The 14760-nt window shown below is 45.9% G+C and overlaps 1 protein-coding gene across 16 annotated transcripts in view; it reads left to right on the forward strand.

Moving 5' to 3' along the window:
- LOC135529938 (neuronal cell adhesion molecule-like) overlaps nt 1-14760 on the forward strand; it is a 102291-nt gene that overhangs the window by 55817 nt on the left and 31714 nt on the right. For 8 of the 16 annotated variants that reach the window (XM_064958331.1, XM_064958332.1, XM_064958339.1 and 5 more), the window contains exons 3-13: nt 350-367; nt 1153-1258; nt 2603-2796; nt 4206-4328; nt 5399-5569; nt 7478-7537; nt 11735-11846; nt 12216-12400; nt 12559-12690; nt 13094-13237; nt 13443-13554. In XM_064958331.1, coding sequence (XP_064814403.1) covers nt 350-367; nt 1153-1258; nt 2603-2796; nt 4206-4328; nt 5399-5569; nt 7478-7537; nt 11735-11846; nt 12216-12400; nt 12559-12690; nt 13094-13237; nt 13443-13554 — 1357 coding nt within the window. The remainder of the gene's footprint in view (nt 1-349; nt 368-1152; nt 1259-2602; nt 2797-4205; nt 4329-5398; nt 5570-7477; nt 7538-11734; nt 11847-12215; nt 12401-12558; nt 12691-13093; nt 13238-13442; nt 13555-14760) is intronic. The other 8 variants (XM_064958333.1, XM_064958347.1, XM_064958344.1 and 5 more) reach the window with 3 other exon arrangements.

Raw genomic sequence — 14760 nt, forward strand, 5'->3', positions numbered from 1 at the left:
GCTTCCTTCCAGTGACTTGCATCTCAACAACACTGCATGGTGACATGATATGCATGTTGGGACAGATCTCACATGATGATTTAGTTCAACCACAGTGGAGAGGAATCTTCTAGTATTGTCTTGCCACGTTGTTTGCATCCCAAATGGCACCCTATTCCCTTTATAGTGCACTACTTCTGACCAGAGCCCTATGCAGCCTGGTCAAAAGTAGTGCACTACAGTATATAGGCAATAGGCTGTCATTTGGGACTCAACCATTACCCACATTATCTTTATCTGCCTGTTGACTAATACTTAGCTTTCCTCACCTTCCTCAACGTTTTTATGACCGTTCATGGGGGACAAAAAGCTAAGGTTCTGGAAGGATGTAAGTGATGGGTCCAGGACTCTGCTGTGAGATGTGCTGTGGAGTGATGGAGCGTGGAGATCTTACTGTTGTGTGGATTGGAGTGACGTCGCTTAAATTTGCATGTAGCTATTTTGGCCCCTGTGTTTACAAACAAGCTGTTTATTGAGGTTTGTGATTTCATGTTTGTTATTGACGTTTGAACCATTTCATTGAATGGGAATACAATGATGGTCTATAGGAATAATAAGATGAAGTGATGATGTACATGTAGCATGTTGTCTAATTGTCTAGTGGTCCACTAGACAATGTGTTGTGGTTGAGCAATACAGGAAGTGTCTGCTGCATCTTATCCTGCTGAGTGCATGCTCTTTACTTTTCCTTCCATTTGATCTAATGCTGGCTAACGTGTTGCTGACGTGTTGCTAACGTGTTGCTGACGTGTTGCTGACGTTTTGATAACGTGTTGCTAACGTGTTGCGTCTGCTTCTCTCTCTGAGTGAGCGTGTGTGCATATATGTGTGTGTGTGTGTGTGTGTTTGTGAGTGTGTGTGTCTCTCTTACTGGGTGTGTGTGTGTCTCTCTCTCTCACTGGGTGCATGTGTGTGTCTCTCTCTCACTGTGTGTGTGTGTGTGTGTGTGTGTGTGTGTGTGTGTGTGTGTGTGTGTGTGTGTGTGTGTGTGTGTGTGTGTGTCTATCTCTCACTGGGTGCATGTGAGTGAGTGTGTGTGTGTGCATATGTGTGTGTGTTTGTGAGTGCTTGTGTTTGCCCCTGTTTAACACCCCTCTTACCCCTCTCCTCCAGTACCACAGCCTCCCACTATAACCCACCAATCCCCTAAGGATTTCATCATCGACCCTCGGGAGAACATCCTCATCTACTGTGAGGCCAAAGGGAAGCCGCATCCCAGGTGAGTGGAATGCTGTGTGAATAAATCCCCATGGAGACCATTACCATAGAGACCCATTGTCCGTCGCTTTAGTAACGTTTGACTGTAACACCTGACTGCACCTAACTGCCTAGATTTAAGTAGAAACTCCCTCTTGAGAGTCTCTACACTCTTAGAAAAAGAAGGTGGTATCTTGAATCAAAAAGGGTTATTTGGCTGTTCCCATAGGAGAACCCTTTGAAGAACCCTTTAAGGTTACAGAAACACCGTTATATACACCACCTACAGTACTGACTCTCAACAAGAGGTGGTTTCTAAACCATTAGATACACCACCTACAGTACTGACTGTCAACAAGAGGTTTCTAAACCATTAGATACACCACCTACAGTGCTGACTCTCAACAAGAGGTTTCTAAACCATTAGATACACCACCTACAGTACTGACTGTCAACAAGAGGTTTCTAAACCATTAGATACACCACCTACAGTACTGACTCTCAATAGGAGGTTTCTAAACCATTAGATACACCACCTACAGTACTGACTGTCAACAAGAGGTTTCTAAACCATTAGATACACCACCTACAGTACTGACTCTCAATAGGAGGTTTCTAAACCATTAGATACACCACCTACAGTACTGACTGTCAACAAGAGGTTTCTAAACCATTAGATACACCACCTACAGTACTGACTCTCAATAGGAGGTTTCTAAACCATTAGATACACCACCTACAGTACTGACTCTCAATAGGAGGTTTCTAAACCATTAGATACACCACCTACAGTACTGACTCTCAATGTGAGGTTTCTAAACCATTAGATACACCACCTACAGTACTGACTCTCAATAGGAGGTTTCTAAACCATTAGATACACCACCTACAGTACTGACTCTCAAGAGGAGGTTTCTAAACCATTAGATACACCACCTACAGTACTGACTCTCAAGAGGAGGTTTCTAAACCATTAGATACACCACCTACAGTACTGACTGTCAACAAGAGGTTTCTAAACCATTAGATACACCACCTACAGTATTGACCCTCAAGAGGAGGTTTCCAAACCATTAGATACAGAACCTACAGTCCTGACTCTCAAGAGGAGGTTTCTTAACCATTAGATACACCACCTACATTCCTGACTCTCAAGATTGGGTTTCCAAATGAGTCACATGAATCCCAATGACTTGTCATCATTATTCATCCCTATTCCAAGTGTCAATTACGTTTTGTACTGTACTGTACTGTACTCTACTCCTACTCTACTCTACTCTACTGTATTCTACTGTACTCTACTCTACTCTACTCTACTCTACTCTACTCTACTCTAGCCTACTTTAACCCCTTATGTTTCATCCAGCTTTTCCTGGACACGAAATGGGACGCATTTTGACGTGGAGAAGGACTCTAAGGTGTTGATGAAGCCGAGCTCAGGGACGCTGGTCATAGACATCAGTGGGGAGAAGGCTGAGGCCTACGAGGGGATCTACCAGTGTACCGCACGCAATGAGCACGGGACCGCTGTTTCCAACAACATCTTCATCAGACAGTCGAGTAAGAACCGTTATTTCCAGCTGTTACTGAGCCTGTCTTTACCCTGAGACTGTCTTTACCCTGAGCCTGTCTTTACCCTGAGACTGTCTTTACCCCGAGCCTGTCTTTACCCCGAGCCTGTCTTTACCCTGAGCCTGTCTTTACCCTGAGACTGTCTTTACCCTGAGACTGTCTTTACCCTGAGACTGTCTTTACCCCGAGCCTGTCTTTACCCCGAGCCTGACTTTACCCTGAGACTGTCTTTACCCTGAGCCTGTCTTTACCCTGAGCCTGTCTTTACCCTGAGCCTGTCTTTACCCTGAGCCTGTCTTTACCCTGAGACTGTCTTTACCCTGAGACTGTCTTTACCCTGAGCCTGTCTTTACCCTGAGCCTGACTTTACCCTGAGACTGTCTTTACCCTGAGCCTGTCTTTACCCTGAGCCTGTCTTTACCCTGAGCCTGTCTTTACCCTGAGCCTGTCTTTACCCTGAGCCTGTCTTTACCCTGAGCCTGTCTTTACCCTGAGCCTGTCTTTACCCTGAGCCTGTCTTTACCCTGAGCCTGTCTTTACCCTGAGCCTGTCTTTACCCTGAGCCTGTCTTTACCCTGAGACTGTCTTTACCCTGAGCCTGTCTTTACCCTGAGCCTGTCTTTACCCTGAGCCTGTCTTTACCCTGAGCCTGTCTTTACCCTGAGACTGTCTTTACCCTGAGCCTGTCTTTACCCTGAGCCTGTCTTTACCCTGAGACTGTCTTTACCCTGAGACTGTCTTTACCCTGAGACTGTCTTTACCCTGAGACTGTCTTTACCCTGAGCCTGTCTTTACCCTGAGACTGTCTTTACCCTGAGCCTGTCTTTACCCTGAGCCTGTCTTTACCCTGAGCCTGTCTTTACCCTGAGACTGTCTTTACCCTGAGCCTGTCTTTACCCTGAGCCTGTCTTTACCCTGAGCCTGTCTTTACCCTGAGCCTGTCTTTACCCTGAGACTGTCTTTACCCTGAGCCTGTCTTTACCCTGAGACTGTCTTTAACCTGAGACTGTTATTAACCTTAGCCAACCTTAGTACAACTCTTTTACCCTGGGATTCCAGCCATAACAAACCTACCCACTTTGTAGACTCTCCCTGAAGGGATGATGAATCTGTATTGAACAAGTATTATAATCAGCAGATCTTTTCAATGTCTTACAGATTAGAGTTAAGCATTCTGATATTTTAAAGACATAACTCCCTGTTGAACATTTTAACCAGGGCCCCTCCCTCCCTGTTGAACATTTTAAACAGGGCCCCTCCCTCCCTGTTGAACATTATAAACAGGGCCCCTCCCTCCCTGTTGAACATTTTAAACAGGGCCCCTCCCTCCCTGTTGAACACTTTCACAGGGCCCCTTCCTCACTGCTGTCTGTATGATGTCTGTTTATGTGACACAGGGTCCCCCTTGTGGTCGAAGGAGAGGAAAGAGGCAATCATGGTACAGGTGGGAGTGTCTCTGGTGCTGCAGTGTCGGCCGCCTGCAGGCCTGCCCCCTCCCATCATCTTCTGGATGGACAACAGTAAGTCTTCAAGGGGTTTCATACATTTCTACACATTGTGTGTTGGTTTACATCCAGACAGTACGCTGTAAAGTCCAATTCTAGAAGTCATATTGCCGGACTGTGTTCTGAGATTATATAGGGGCTGTTTTTGGTTGTCAGTAAGCATACATATATAGTGTAATTGTATACAGCCACTGCCTGTTCACCCGCTATCATCCAGAAGGCGAGGTCGGTACAAGTGCATCAAAGCAGGGACCGAGAGACTGAAAAACAGCTTCTATCTCAAGGCCATCAGACTGTTAAACAGCCACCACTAACATTGAGTGGCTGCTGCCATACATGTAAAAATGTATCACTAGCCACTTTAAACAATGTTTACATACCCTACATTACTCATCTCATATGTATATACTGTACTCTATACCATCTACTGCATCTTGCCATCTTTATGTAATACATTTATCACTAGCCACTTTAAACAATGACACTTAATATAATGTTTACATTACTCATATCATATGTATATACTGTACTCGATACCATCTACTGCATCTTGCCATCTGTATGTAATACATGTATCACTAGCCACTTTAAACTATGCCACTTTAAACAATGTTTACATACCCTACATTACTCATCTCATATGTATATACTGTACTCTATACCATCTACTGCATCTTGCCATCTTTATGTAATACATGTATCACTAGGCACTTTAAACTATGCCACTTTTATGTTTACATACCCTACATTACTCATCTCATATGTATATACTGTACTCTATACCATCTACTGCATCTTGCCTATGCCGTTCTGTACCATCACTCATTCATATATCTTTATGTACATATTCTTTATCCCTTTACAGTTGTGTGTGTATAAGGTAGTAGTTGTGGAATTGTTAGGTTAGATTACTCGTTGGTTATTACTGCATTGTCGGAACTAGAAGCACAAGCATTTCTCTACACTCACATTAACATCTGCTATCTATGTGTATGTGACAAATAAAATTTGATTTGATGTGTAACATATTTAATGTGATACATTATCTCTCCTCTTCCTCTTCCTCCCCCCCCCCCCCCTCGCAGACTTCCAGCGCCTGCCTCAGAACACGCGTGTGTCCCAGGCGTTAAACGGAGACCTGTACTTCTCTAACGTCCTATTGGACGACACCAGGAACGACTACATCTGTTACGCCCGCTTCCCCCACACACAGACCATCCAGCAGAAACAACCCATCACGGTCAAAGTCCTGGACAGTAAGTGTCCATCCCACTCAGCACAGAGGCTTTGAACCAGACCCAGCGGGCTCCTACACCTGAGATGTTTACTGATCTGGAAGGGAGAAGCTCCATCTCCACACTGCTTATACATATTGATTCCCTTCAGATCTGCAAATAAGGGTTAGGGCCAAGGAGAAGGGAGCCTTGGGCAAGACGGTCAACTCCTTCTCTGAGTTGTCTGGTCCTATCTGAGTGTTAGTGGACACCGTGACATTAGGTCATTGTATGTTTTCATGTTTCTGTGCATCTTCACATTGCCTTGTTATGCAATATTTTAGTATAGTGATAATTTTGTAGAGTATTTTGTGATACTCATCATTCTAATGTGTGATGTATTTTTGAACTGTCCTTTCATGTTGATATTTGTTTGATGATATTTGTTTGATGACATCCCTTCCTCTAAACTGAATCTCCTCCTGGTTGTTCCTTGTAGATGTCTATGTAGCACCTCTAAACTGAATCTCCTCCTGGTTGTTCCCTGTAGATGTCTACGTAGCACCTCTAACCGAATCTCCTCCTGGTTGTTCCCTGTAGATGTCTATGTAGCACCTCTAACTGAATCTCCTCCTGGTTGTTCCCTGTAGATGTCTATGTAGCACCTCTAACTGAATCTCCTCCTGGTTGTTCCCTGTAGATGTCTATGAAGCACCTCTAACTGAATCTCCTCCTGGTTGTTCCCTGTAGATGTCTATGTAGCACCTCTAAACTGAATCTCCTCCTGGTTGTTCCCTGTAGATGTCTATGTAGCACCTCTAACTGAATCTCCTCCTGGTTGTTCCCTGTAGATGTCTATGTAGCACCTCTAACTGAATCTCCTCCTGGTTGTTCCCTGTAGATGTCTATGAAGCACCTCTAACTGAATCTCCTCCTGGTTGTTCCCTGTAGATGTCTATGAAGCACCTCTAACTGAATCTCCTCCTGGTTGTTCCCTGTAGATGTCTATGTAGCACCTCTAACTGAATCTCCTCCTGGTTGTTCCCTGTAGATGTCTATGAAGCACCTCTAACTGAATCTCCTCCTGGTTGTTCCCTGTAGATGTCTATGTAGCACCTCTAACTGAATCTCCTCCTGGTTGTTCCCTGTAGATGTCTATGTAGCACCTCTAACTGAATCTCCTCCTGGTTGTTCCCTGTAGATGTCTATGAAGCACCTCTAACTGAATCTCCTCCTGGTTGTTCCCTGTAGATGTCTATGTAGCACCTCTAACTGAATCTCCTCCTGGTTGTTCCCTGTAGATGTCTATGTAGCACCTCTAACTGAATCTCCTCCTGGTTGTTCCCTGTAGATGTCTATGTAGCACCTCTAACTGAATCTCCTCCTGGTTGTTCCCTGTAGATGTCTATGTAGCACCTCTAACTGAATCTCCTCCTGGTTGTTCCCTGTAGATGTCTATGAAGCACCTCTAACTGAATCTCCTCCTGGTTGTTCACTGTAGATGTCTATGTAGCACCTCTAACTGAATCTCCTCCTGGTTGTTCCCTGTAGATGTCTATGTAGCACCTCTAACTGAATCTCCTCCTGGTTGTTCCCTGTAGATGTCTATGTAGCACCTCTAACTGAATCTCCTCCTGGTTGTTCCCTGTAGATGTCTATGAAGCACCTCTAACTGAATCTCCTCCTGGTTGTTCCCTGTAGATGTCTATGTAGCACCTCTAACTGAATCTCCTCCTGGTTGTTCCCTGTAGATGTCTATGTAGCACCTCTAACTGAATCTCCTCCTGGTTGTTCCCTGTAGATGTCTATGTAGCACCTCTAACTGAATCTCCTCCTGGTTGTTCCCTGTAGATGTCTATGTAGCACCTCTAACTGAATCTCCTCCTGGTTGTTCCCTGTAGATGTCTACATAGCACTGCATGCTCATGATGTTCTGATTGATTTTTACAGTGGATGCGATCAATGAAACTGTGGCAGCTTTGTACAATTATACGAACAATTTATTTGTTGGTGAGTGCTGGTTTACCCCCTTATCCCAAAGTGAACCCAGCCCCATCCCAACTCCTCCTTTTATTCTAACCAACCTGGACTATACCTGACCCACCTGACTCCAACACCTGTAGTATAACCTACCTGGACTATACCTGACCCACCTGACTCCAGCACCTGTAGTATAACCTACCTGGACTATACCTGACCCACCTGACTCCAACACCTGTAGTATAACCTACCTGGACTATACCTGACCCACCTGACTCCAGCACCTGTAGTATAACCTACCTGGACTATACCTGACCCACCTGACTCCAACACCTGTAGTATAACCTACCTGGACTATACCTGACCCACCTGACTCCAACACCTGTAGTATAACCTACCTGGACTATACCTGACCCACCTGACTCCAACACCTGTAGTATAACCTACCTGGACTATACCTGACCCACCTGACTCCAACACCTGTAGTATAACCTACCTGGAATATACCTGACCCACTTGACTCCAACACCTGTAGTATAACCTACCTGGACTATACCTGACCCACCTGACTCCAACACCTGTAGTATAACCTACCTGGAATATACCTGACCCACCTGACTCCAACACCTGTAGTATAACCTACCTGGACTATACCTGACCCACCTGACTCCAACACCTGTAGTATAACCTACCTGGACTATACCTGACCCACCTGACTCCAACACCTGTAGTATAACCTACCTGGACTATACCTGACCCACCTGACTCCAACACCTGTAGTATAACCTACCTGGAATATACCTGACCCACCTGACTCCAACACCTGTAGTATAACCTACCTGGACTATACCTGACCCACCTGACTCCAACACCTGTAGTATAACCTACCTGGACTATACCTGACCCACCTGACTCCAGCACCTGTAGTATAACCTACCTGGACTATACCTGACCCACTTGACTCCAACACCTGTAGTATAACCTACCTGGACTATACCTGACCCACCTGACTCCAACACCTGTAGTATAACCTACCTGGACTATACCTGACCCACCTGACTCCAACACCTGTAGTATAACCTACCTGGACTATACCTGACCCACCTGACTCCAACACCTGTAGTATAACCTACCTGGACTATACCTGACCCACCTGACTCCAACACCTGTAGTATAACCTACCTGGACTATACCTGACCCACCTGACTCCAACACCTGTAGTATAACCTACCTGGACTATACCTGACCCACCTGACTCCAACACCTGTAGTATAACCTACCTGGACTATACCTGACCCACCTGACTCCAACACCTGTAGTATAACCTACCTGGACTATACCTGACCCACCTGACTCCAACACCTGTAGTATAACCTACCTGGACTATACCTGACCCACCTGACTCCAGCACCTGTAGTATAACCTACCTGGACTATACCTGACTCCAACACCTGTAGTATAACCTACCTGGACTATACCTGACCCACCTGACTCCAACACCTGTAGTATAACCTACCTGGACTATACCTGACCCACCTGACTCCAACACCTGTAGTATAACCTACCTGGACTATACCTGACCCACCTGACTCCAACACCTGTAGTATAACCTACCTGGACTATACCTGACCCACCTGACTCCAACACCTGTAGTATAACGTACCTGGAATATACCTGACCCACCTGACTCCAACACCTGTAGTATAACCTACCTGGACTATACCTGACCCACCTGACTCCAACACCTGTAGTATAACCTACCTGGACTATACCTGACCCACCTGACTCCAGCACCTGTAGTATAACCTACCTGGACTATACCTGACCCACTTGACTCCAACACCTGTAGTATAACCTACCTGGACTATACCTGACCCACCTGACTCCAACACCTGTAGTATAACCTACCTGGACTATACCTGACTCCAACACCTGTAGTATAACCTACCTGGACTATACCTGACCCACCTGACTCCAACACCTGTAGTATAACCTACCTGGAATATACCTGACCCACCTGACTCCAACACCTGTAGTATAACCTACCTGGACTATACCTGACCCACCTGACTCCAACACCTGTAGTATAACCTACCTGGACTATACCTGACCTGATCATCTACTCCCAACCTCATCCTGTGTGACTAAATTCACATTGATAGCGTAATATAATAAAATAACAACAAACAATGTTAATTACATTCCATAACTAAATCCTCTCCCTTTACCCTGTACTGTGTTAACTTAGCTTACCTTCTTACTTAGAAAACCAAATGCCTAAAAGGTGGATTCATTTGTAGGAAACCCATCAAGAAAAAGAAACCAATCAAATCCATTTTCTTTACTGAAATGAATGTTCCTTTCTTTGGATGGTCATTCATCTACTAACGTTAACCAATGGGCATTCATCTACTAACGTTAACCAACGGGCATTCATCTACTAACATTAACCATAAGCTTCCCATTGGTTAAGCATTATTCATAGTAAAAAGGATGCTCCTCCTAGTTTAAATTCAACACCCATCACCCAATAGTTAGATGATGAAATCCAAAGTGAAGCACACAGCATACAGAACTAGTATGATGAAACTCTTGCATGAGACGTATACAGTATTTTCTCTCTCTCTCATCTAGATCTTTCCATGTTCTTTTAATGTAAGTCTCTGACCCTGAAAAAGGCACGCATGGAAAGATCATTAAACACAATCTGTCTTCTGTCCATCCAATCAGCGGTTCACGCCAATGTGTTGTATACAACACATTCCCCCCAGCTCCACTCACTCAATCTAGTCTCATTGTAAATGTACCCACAAGAGATTTTACCAGACCTTTCAGTCAGGGCTTGATTAGGGCTAAACATGTCAGCATCATAGCAGCCGTAGCTAGATTAGGGCTAAACATGTCAGAATCATAGCAGCCGTAGCTAGCTTAGGGCTAAACATGTCAGAATCATAGCAGCCGTAGCTAGCTTAGGGCTAAACATGTCAGAATCATAGCAGCCGTAGCTTTATTAGGGCTAAACATGTCAGAATCATAGCAGCCATAGCTAGCTTAGGGCTAAACATGTCAGAATCATAGCAGCCGTAGCTAGCTTAGGGCTAAACATGTCAGAATCATAGCAGCCGTAGCTAGCTTAGGGCTAAACATGTCAGAATCATAGCAGCCGTAGCTAGCTTAGGGCTAAACATGTCAGAATCATAGCAGCCGTAGCTAGCTTAGGGCTAAACATGTCAGAATCATAGCAGCCGTAGCTAGCTTAGGGCTAAACATGTCAGAATCATAACAGCCGTAGCTTGATTAGGGCTAAACATGTCAGCATCATAGCAGCCGTAGCTTGATTAGGGCTAAACATGTCAGAATCATAGCAGCCGTAGCTAGCTTAGGGCTAAACATGTCAGAATCATAGCAGCCGTAGCTAGCTTAGGGCTAAACATGTCAGAATCATAGCAGCCGTAGCTAGCTTAGGGCTAAACATGTCAGAATCATAACAGCCGTAGCTAGCTTAGGGCTAAACATGTCAGAATCATAGCAGCCGTAGCTAGATTAGGGCTAAACATGTCAGCATCATAGCAGCCGTAGCTTGATTAGGGCTAAACATGTCAGAATCGTAGCAGCCGTAGCTAGCTTAGGGCTAAACATGTCAGCATCATAGCAGCCGTAGCTAGCTTAGGGCTAAACATGTCAGCATCATAGCAGCCGTAGCGAGCTTATGGCTAAAATCTGTCTATGATTATATCGAGGAAGGATACTAAGGGAGAAATCCTAGATGGTTGTCGTGGCAACAGATTGACGACTGGACGGCCTGTCTCTCCAGGTGTTGTGTGTCTACTTCAGACCAGTGGCCCTATATTGTGCACTATGGGGAAAAGGGAGCCATTTGGGAAGCAGCTTGCGAAAGGGCCAACGCCTGGCTTCAGTTAACTCATTATATATCCACTATCACAGTCCATAACAGCACGGGATATTACTACTATCCTATAATAGTCTATATGCCGCTGGTGCTGGACTACTGGCTCTACGGACTGAATGGTCACAGCTAGCTACAGACAGTTATACCCTTTCCACAATCCAGCAGCTATATTTACCCACCACCCAGGTCAGAGAAGTACTATTTAGCTTGGCTCAGCTCGGCTTGGCTCAGCTCGGCTTGGCTCAGTAGTGTGAACAGGGTATAGGAACGTGTGGTTCTGGTGCTGAGATGATTGTGTTTCCTGTCCTGTTCTCCAGACAGTCCATCGGGGGAGCGGCGACCCAGCTTCATGGCTCCTCTGGGGCGGAGCAGCACCCAGATGGCCCTGAGGGGAGGGGTTCTGGAGCTAGAGTGTATCGCTGAAGGACTGTAAGTACGCCCACAACTCTGCATGAACAACGCTGCATGAACAACACTGCATGAACAACACTGCATGAACAACGCTGCATGAAAAACACTGCATGAACAACACTGCATGAACAACACTGCATGAACAACACAGCATGAACAAGGTTTTTAACTTCTGTTTTTGCACAAGGGCAGGTTGGTTTGTTTAATCTTTGTATGTGACATTCAGCAATACTACTTTGTTGCCTTGTCAAGACAACATCATGTTTGCTATTGCAAAATCAGGCTGGTTACCTAGACAACATTGGACTAGCTGTCTGTCTGTTCTTTTTGGGAGAGGACAATACACAGATATTGGTAAGTGATTTATTTAGTTGTTGTTTTTGCTAGTCCGACTCCGGAGGTGTCCTGGTATAAGGAGAGTGGCGATCTTCCTAGCAGCCGGATGTCCTTCCACAACTTCCAGAAGACGTTGAAGATCGCAGATGTGATGGAGGCGGACGCCGGGGACTACCGCTGCACGGCCAAGAACAGCCTAGGCTCCGCCCATCACACCATCAAAGTCAACGTCAAAGGTCTGTGACGCAAAGAAGAGTTGGGACGAGATGGAATATGTGGAGAAACGTTCCTAACACTCCTAGTACCTTTACAGTGTTGTGGATTTTAAAAGGGGTATTCTATAGGTCTGTCCCTCTCTCTCTCTTTCTCTGACTCTCACCTCCCACCCCCCCAGCGGCTCCGTTCTGGATCAGTGCCCCCAGGAACCTGATCCTGGCCCCGAAGGAGACAGGCATCCTCACCTGCAGAGTCAGTGGAGACCCCAAGCCCCAAATCGCCTGGTCCGTCAACGGAGTCCCCATCGAAAGTGAGTCTAGTCCACTTCCACCCCAGACTGAGGCTCAATGGAACGAATCCTAACTGGAGAAATGCACACTGAAGCGTACATTTACATTTTAGTAATTTAGCAAACGCTCTTATCCAGAGAGATGTATAGTCAGTGTGTTTCACTTATGTAGGTAGAACAGCACCAGAGCTCATATACTATTGCATAAATAATTCATTGATGTCAATGAGGGATTTGCACAAAATATGGTGCTGCGCGCAAGTAGAGTATCCAATCAAATTAGGATTCATCCCCTATGTGGACAGAGCACACATCTATACGATGTTACCCTTCAACTATGAACATCCAGATGTGCAGGAGGAAGGGTGAACAGAGGTTTGAATGTGTGACATACTGTATATCTAGCCTGTTATCCCCTTGATAGACTCTCCAAAGGACACGAGTCGGAAGGTGGAGGACGACACAGTGATTCTGAGCGACGTCCAGACTGGCTCCAGCGCTGTCTACCAGTGCAATGCCTCCAATGAGTTCGGCTACCTGCTGGCTAATGCTTTTGTCAATGTGCTTGGTGAGTCTCTGGAAACACAACCATTGAATCTGCCTTTTAGAATCCGAATATTGAGTCAATAAACAAATAAAAACTCTAAACTCTTGAGCTTTACAACTCTTGAACATTGTTGTGGCCAATGACAGCATTTTGTGTTCTCTGCATCATTCTCATGTCACGTTATGGTTTAGTAATCATTATCAATATGATTTGTTTCTGTTTTCAGCCGAAGCACCAAGGGTGCTGACTCCCCCCAACAATGTGTACCAGGTCATCACCAACAATCCTGCCTTCCTGGACTGTGCCTCGTTCGGCTCGCCCATACCAACCATCACATGGTTAGTCCATCTGGCTCTAAGTCTTGCAAGCCAGTCAGCCAGACTCTCACAAGCTAGTCAGCAGACTTTAAGTTTCACAAGCCAGTCAGCCAGACTTTAGTCTCACAAGCCAGTCAGTCAGACGCTCACAAGCCAGCCAGTCAGACTCTAGTCTCACAAGCCGGCCAGCCAGACCCTAGTCTCACAAGCCAGCCAGCCAGACTCTAGTCTCACAAGCCAGCCAGTCAGACTCTAGTCTCACAAGCCAGCCAGTCAGACTCTAGTCTCACAAGCCAGCCAGCCAGACTCTAGTCTCACAAGTCAGCCAGCCAGACTCTAGTCTCACAAGCCAGCCAGTCAGACTCTAGTCTCACAAGCCAGCCAGTCAGACTCTAGTCTCACAAGCCAGCCAGCCAGACTCTAGTCTCACAAGCCAGTCAGCCAGACTCTAGTCTCACAAGCCAGCCAGTCAGACTCTAGTCTCACAAGCCAGCCAGCCAGACTCTAGTCTCACAAGCCAGTCAGCCAGACTCTAGTCTCACAAGCCAGTCAGCCAGACTCTAGTCTCACAAGCCAGTCAGTCAGATTATAGTCTCACAAACCAGTAAGCAAGACTCTAGTCTCACAAGCCAGTCAGTCAGACTCTAGTCTCACAAGCCAGTCAGTCAGACTCTAGTCTCACAAGACAGCCAGCCAGACTCTAGTCTCACCAGCCAGTCAGTCAGACTCTAGTCTCACAAGCCAGTCAGCCAGACACTAGTCTCACAAGCCAGTCAGTCAGACTCTAGTCTCACAAGCCAGCCAGTCAGACTCTAGTCTTACAAGCCAGCCAGTCAGACTCTAGTCTCACAAGCCAGCCAGCCAGACTCTAGTCTCACAAGCCAGTCAGTCAGACTCTAGTCTCACAAGCCACTCTGTTTCACAAGCCAGCCAGCCAGACTCTAGTCTCACAAGCCAGCCAGCCAGACTCTAGTCTCACAAGCCAGCCAGCCAGACTCTAGTCTCACAAGCCAGTCAGTCAGACTCTAGTCTCACAAGCCAGCCAGCCAGACTCTAGTCTCACAAGCCAGCCAGCCAGACTCTAGTCTCACAAGCCAGCCAGCCAGACTCTAGTCTCACAAGCCAGTCAGTCAGACTCTAGACTCACAAGCCAGTCAGTCAGTCTCCCATCTTGTTATTACACCACTCTGTTATTAACACCACTCTGTTAACACCACTCTGTTATTA

This window comes from Oncorhynchus masou, unplaced genomic scaffold (genome assembly GCF_036934945.1).
Source record: "Oncorhynchus masou masou isolate Uvic2021 unplaced genomic scaffold, UVic_Omas_1.1 unplaced_scaffold_1213, whole genome shotgun sequence".
NCBI classification, from domain to species: Eukaryota; Metazoa; Chordata; class Actinopteri; order Salmoniformes; family Salmonidae; genus Oncorhynchus; species Oncorhynchus masou.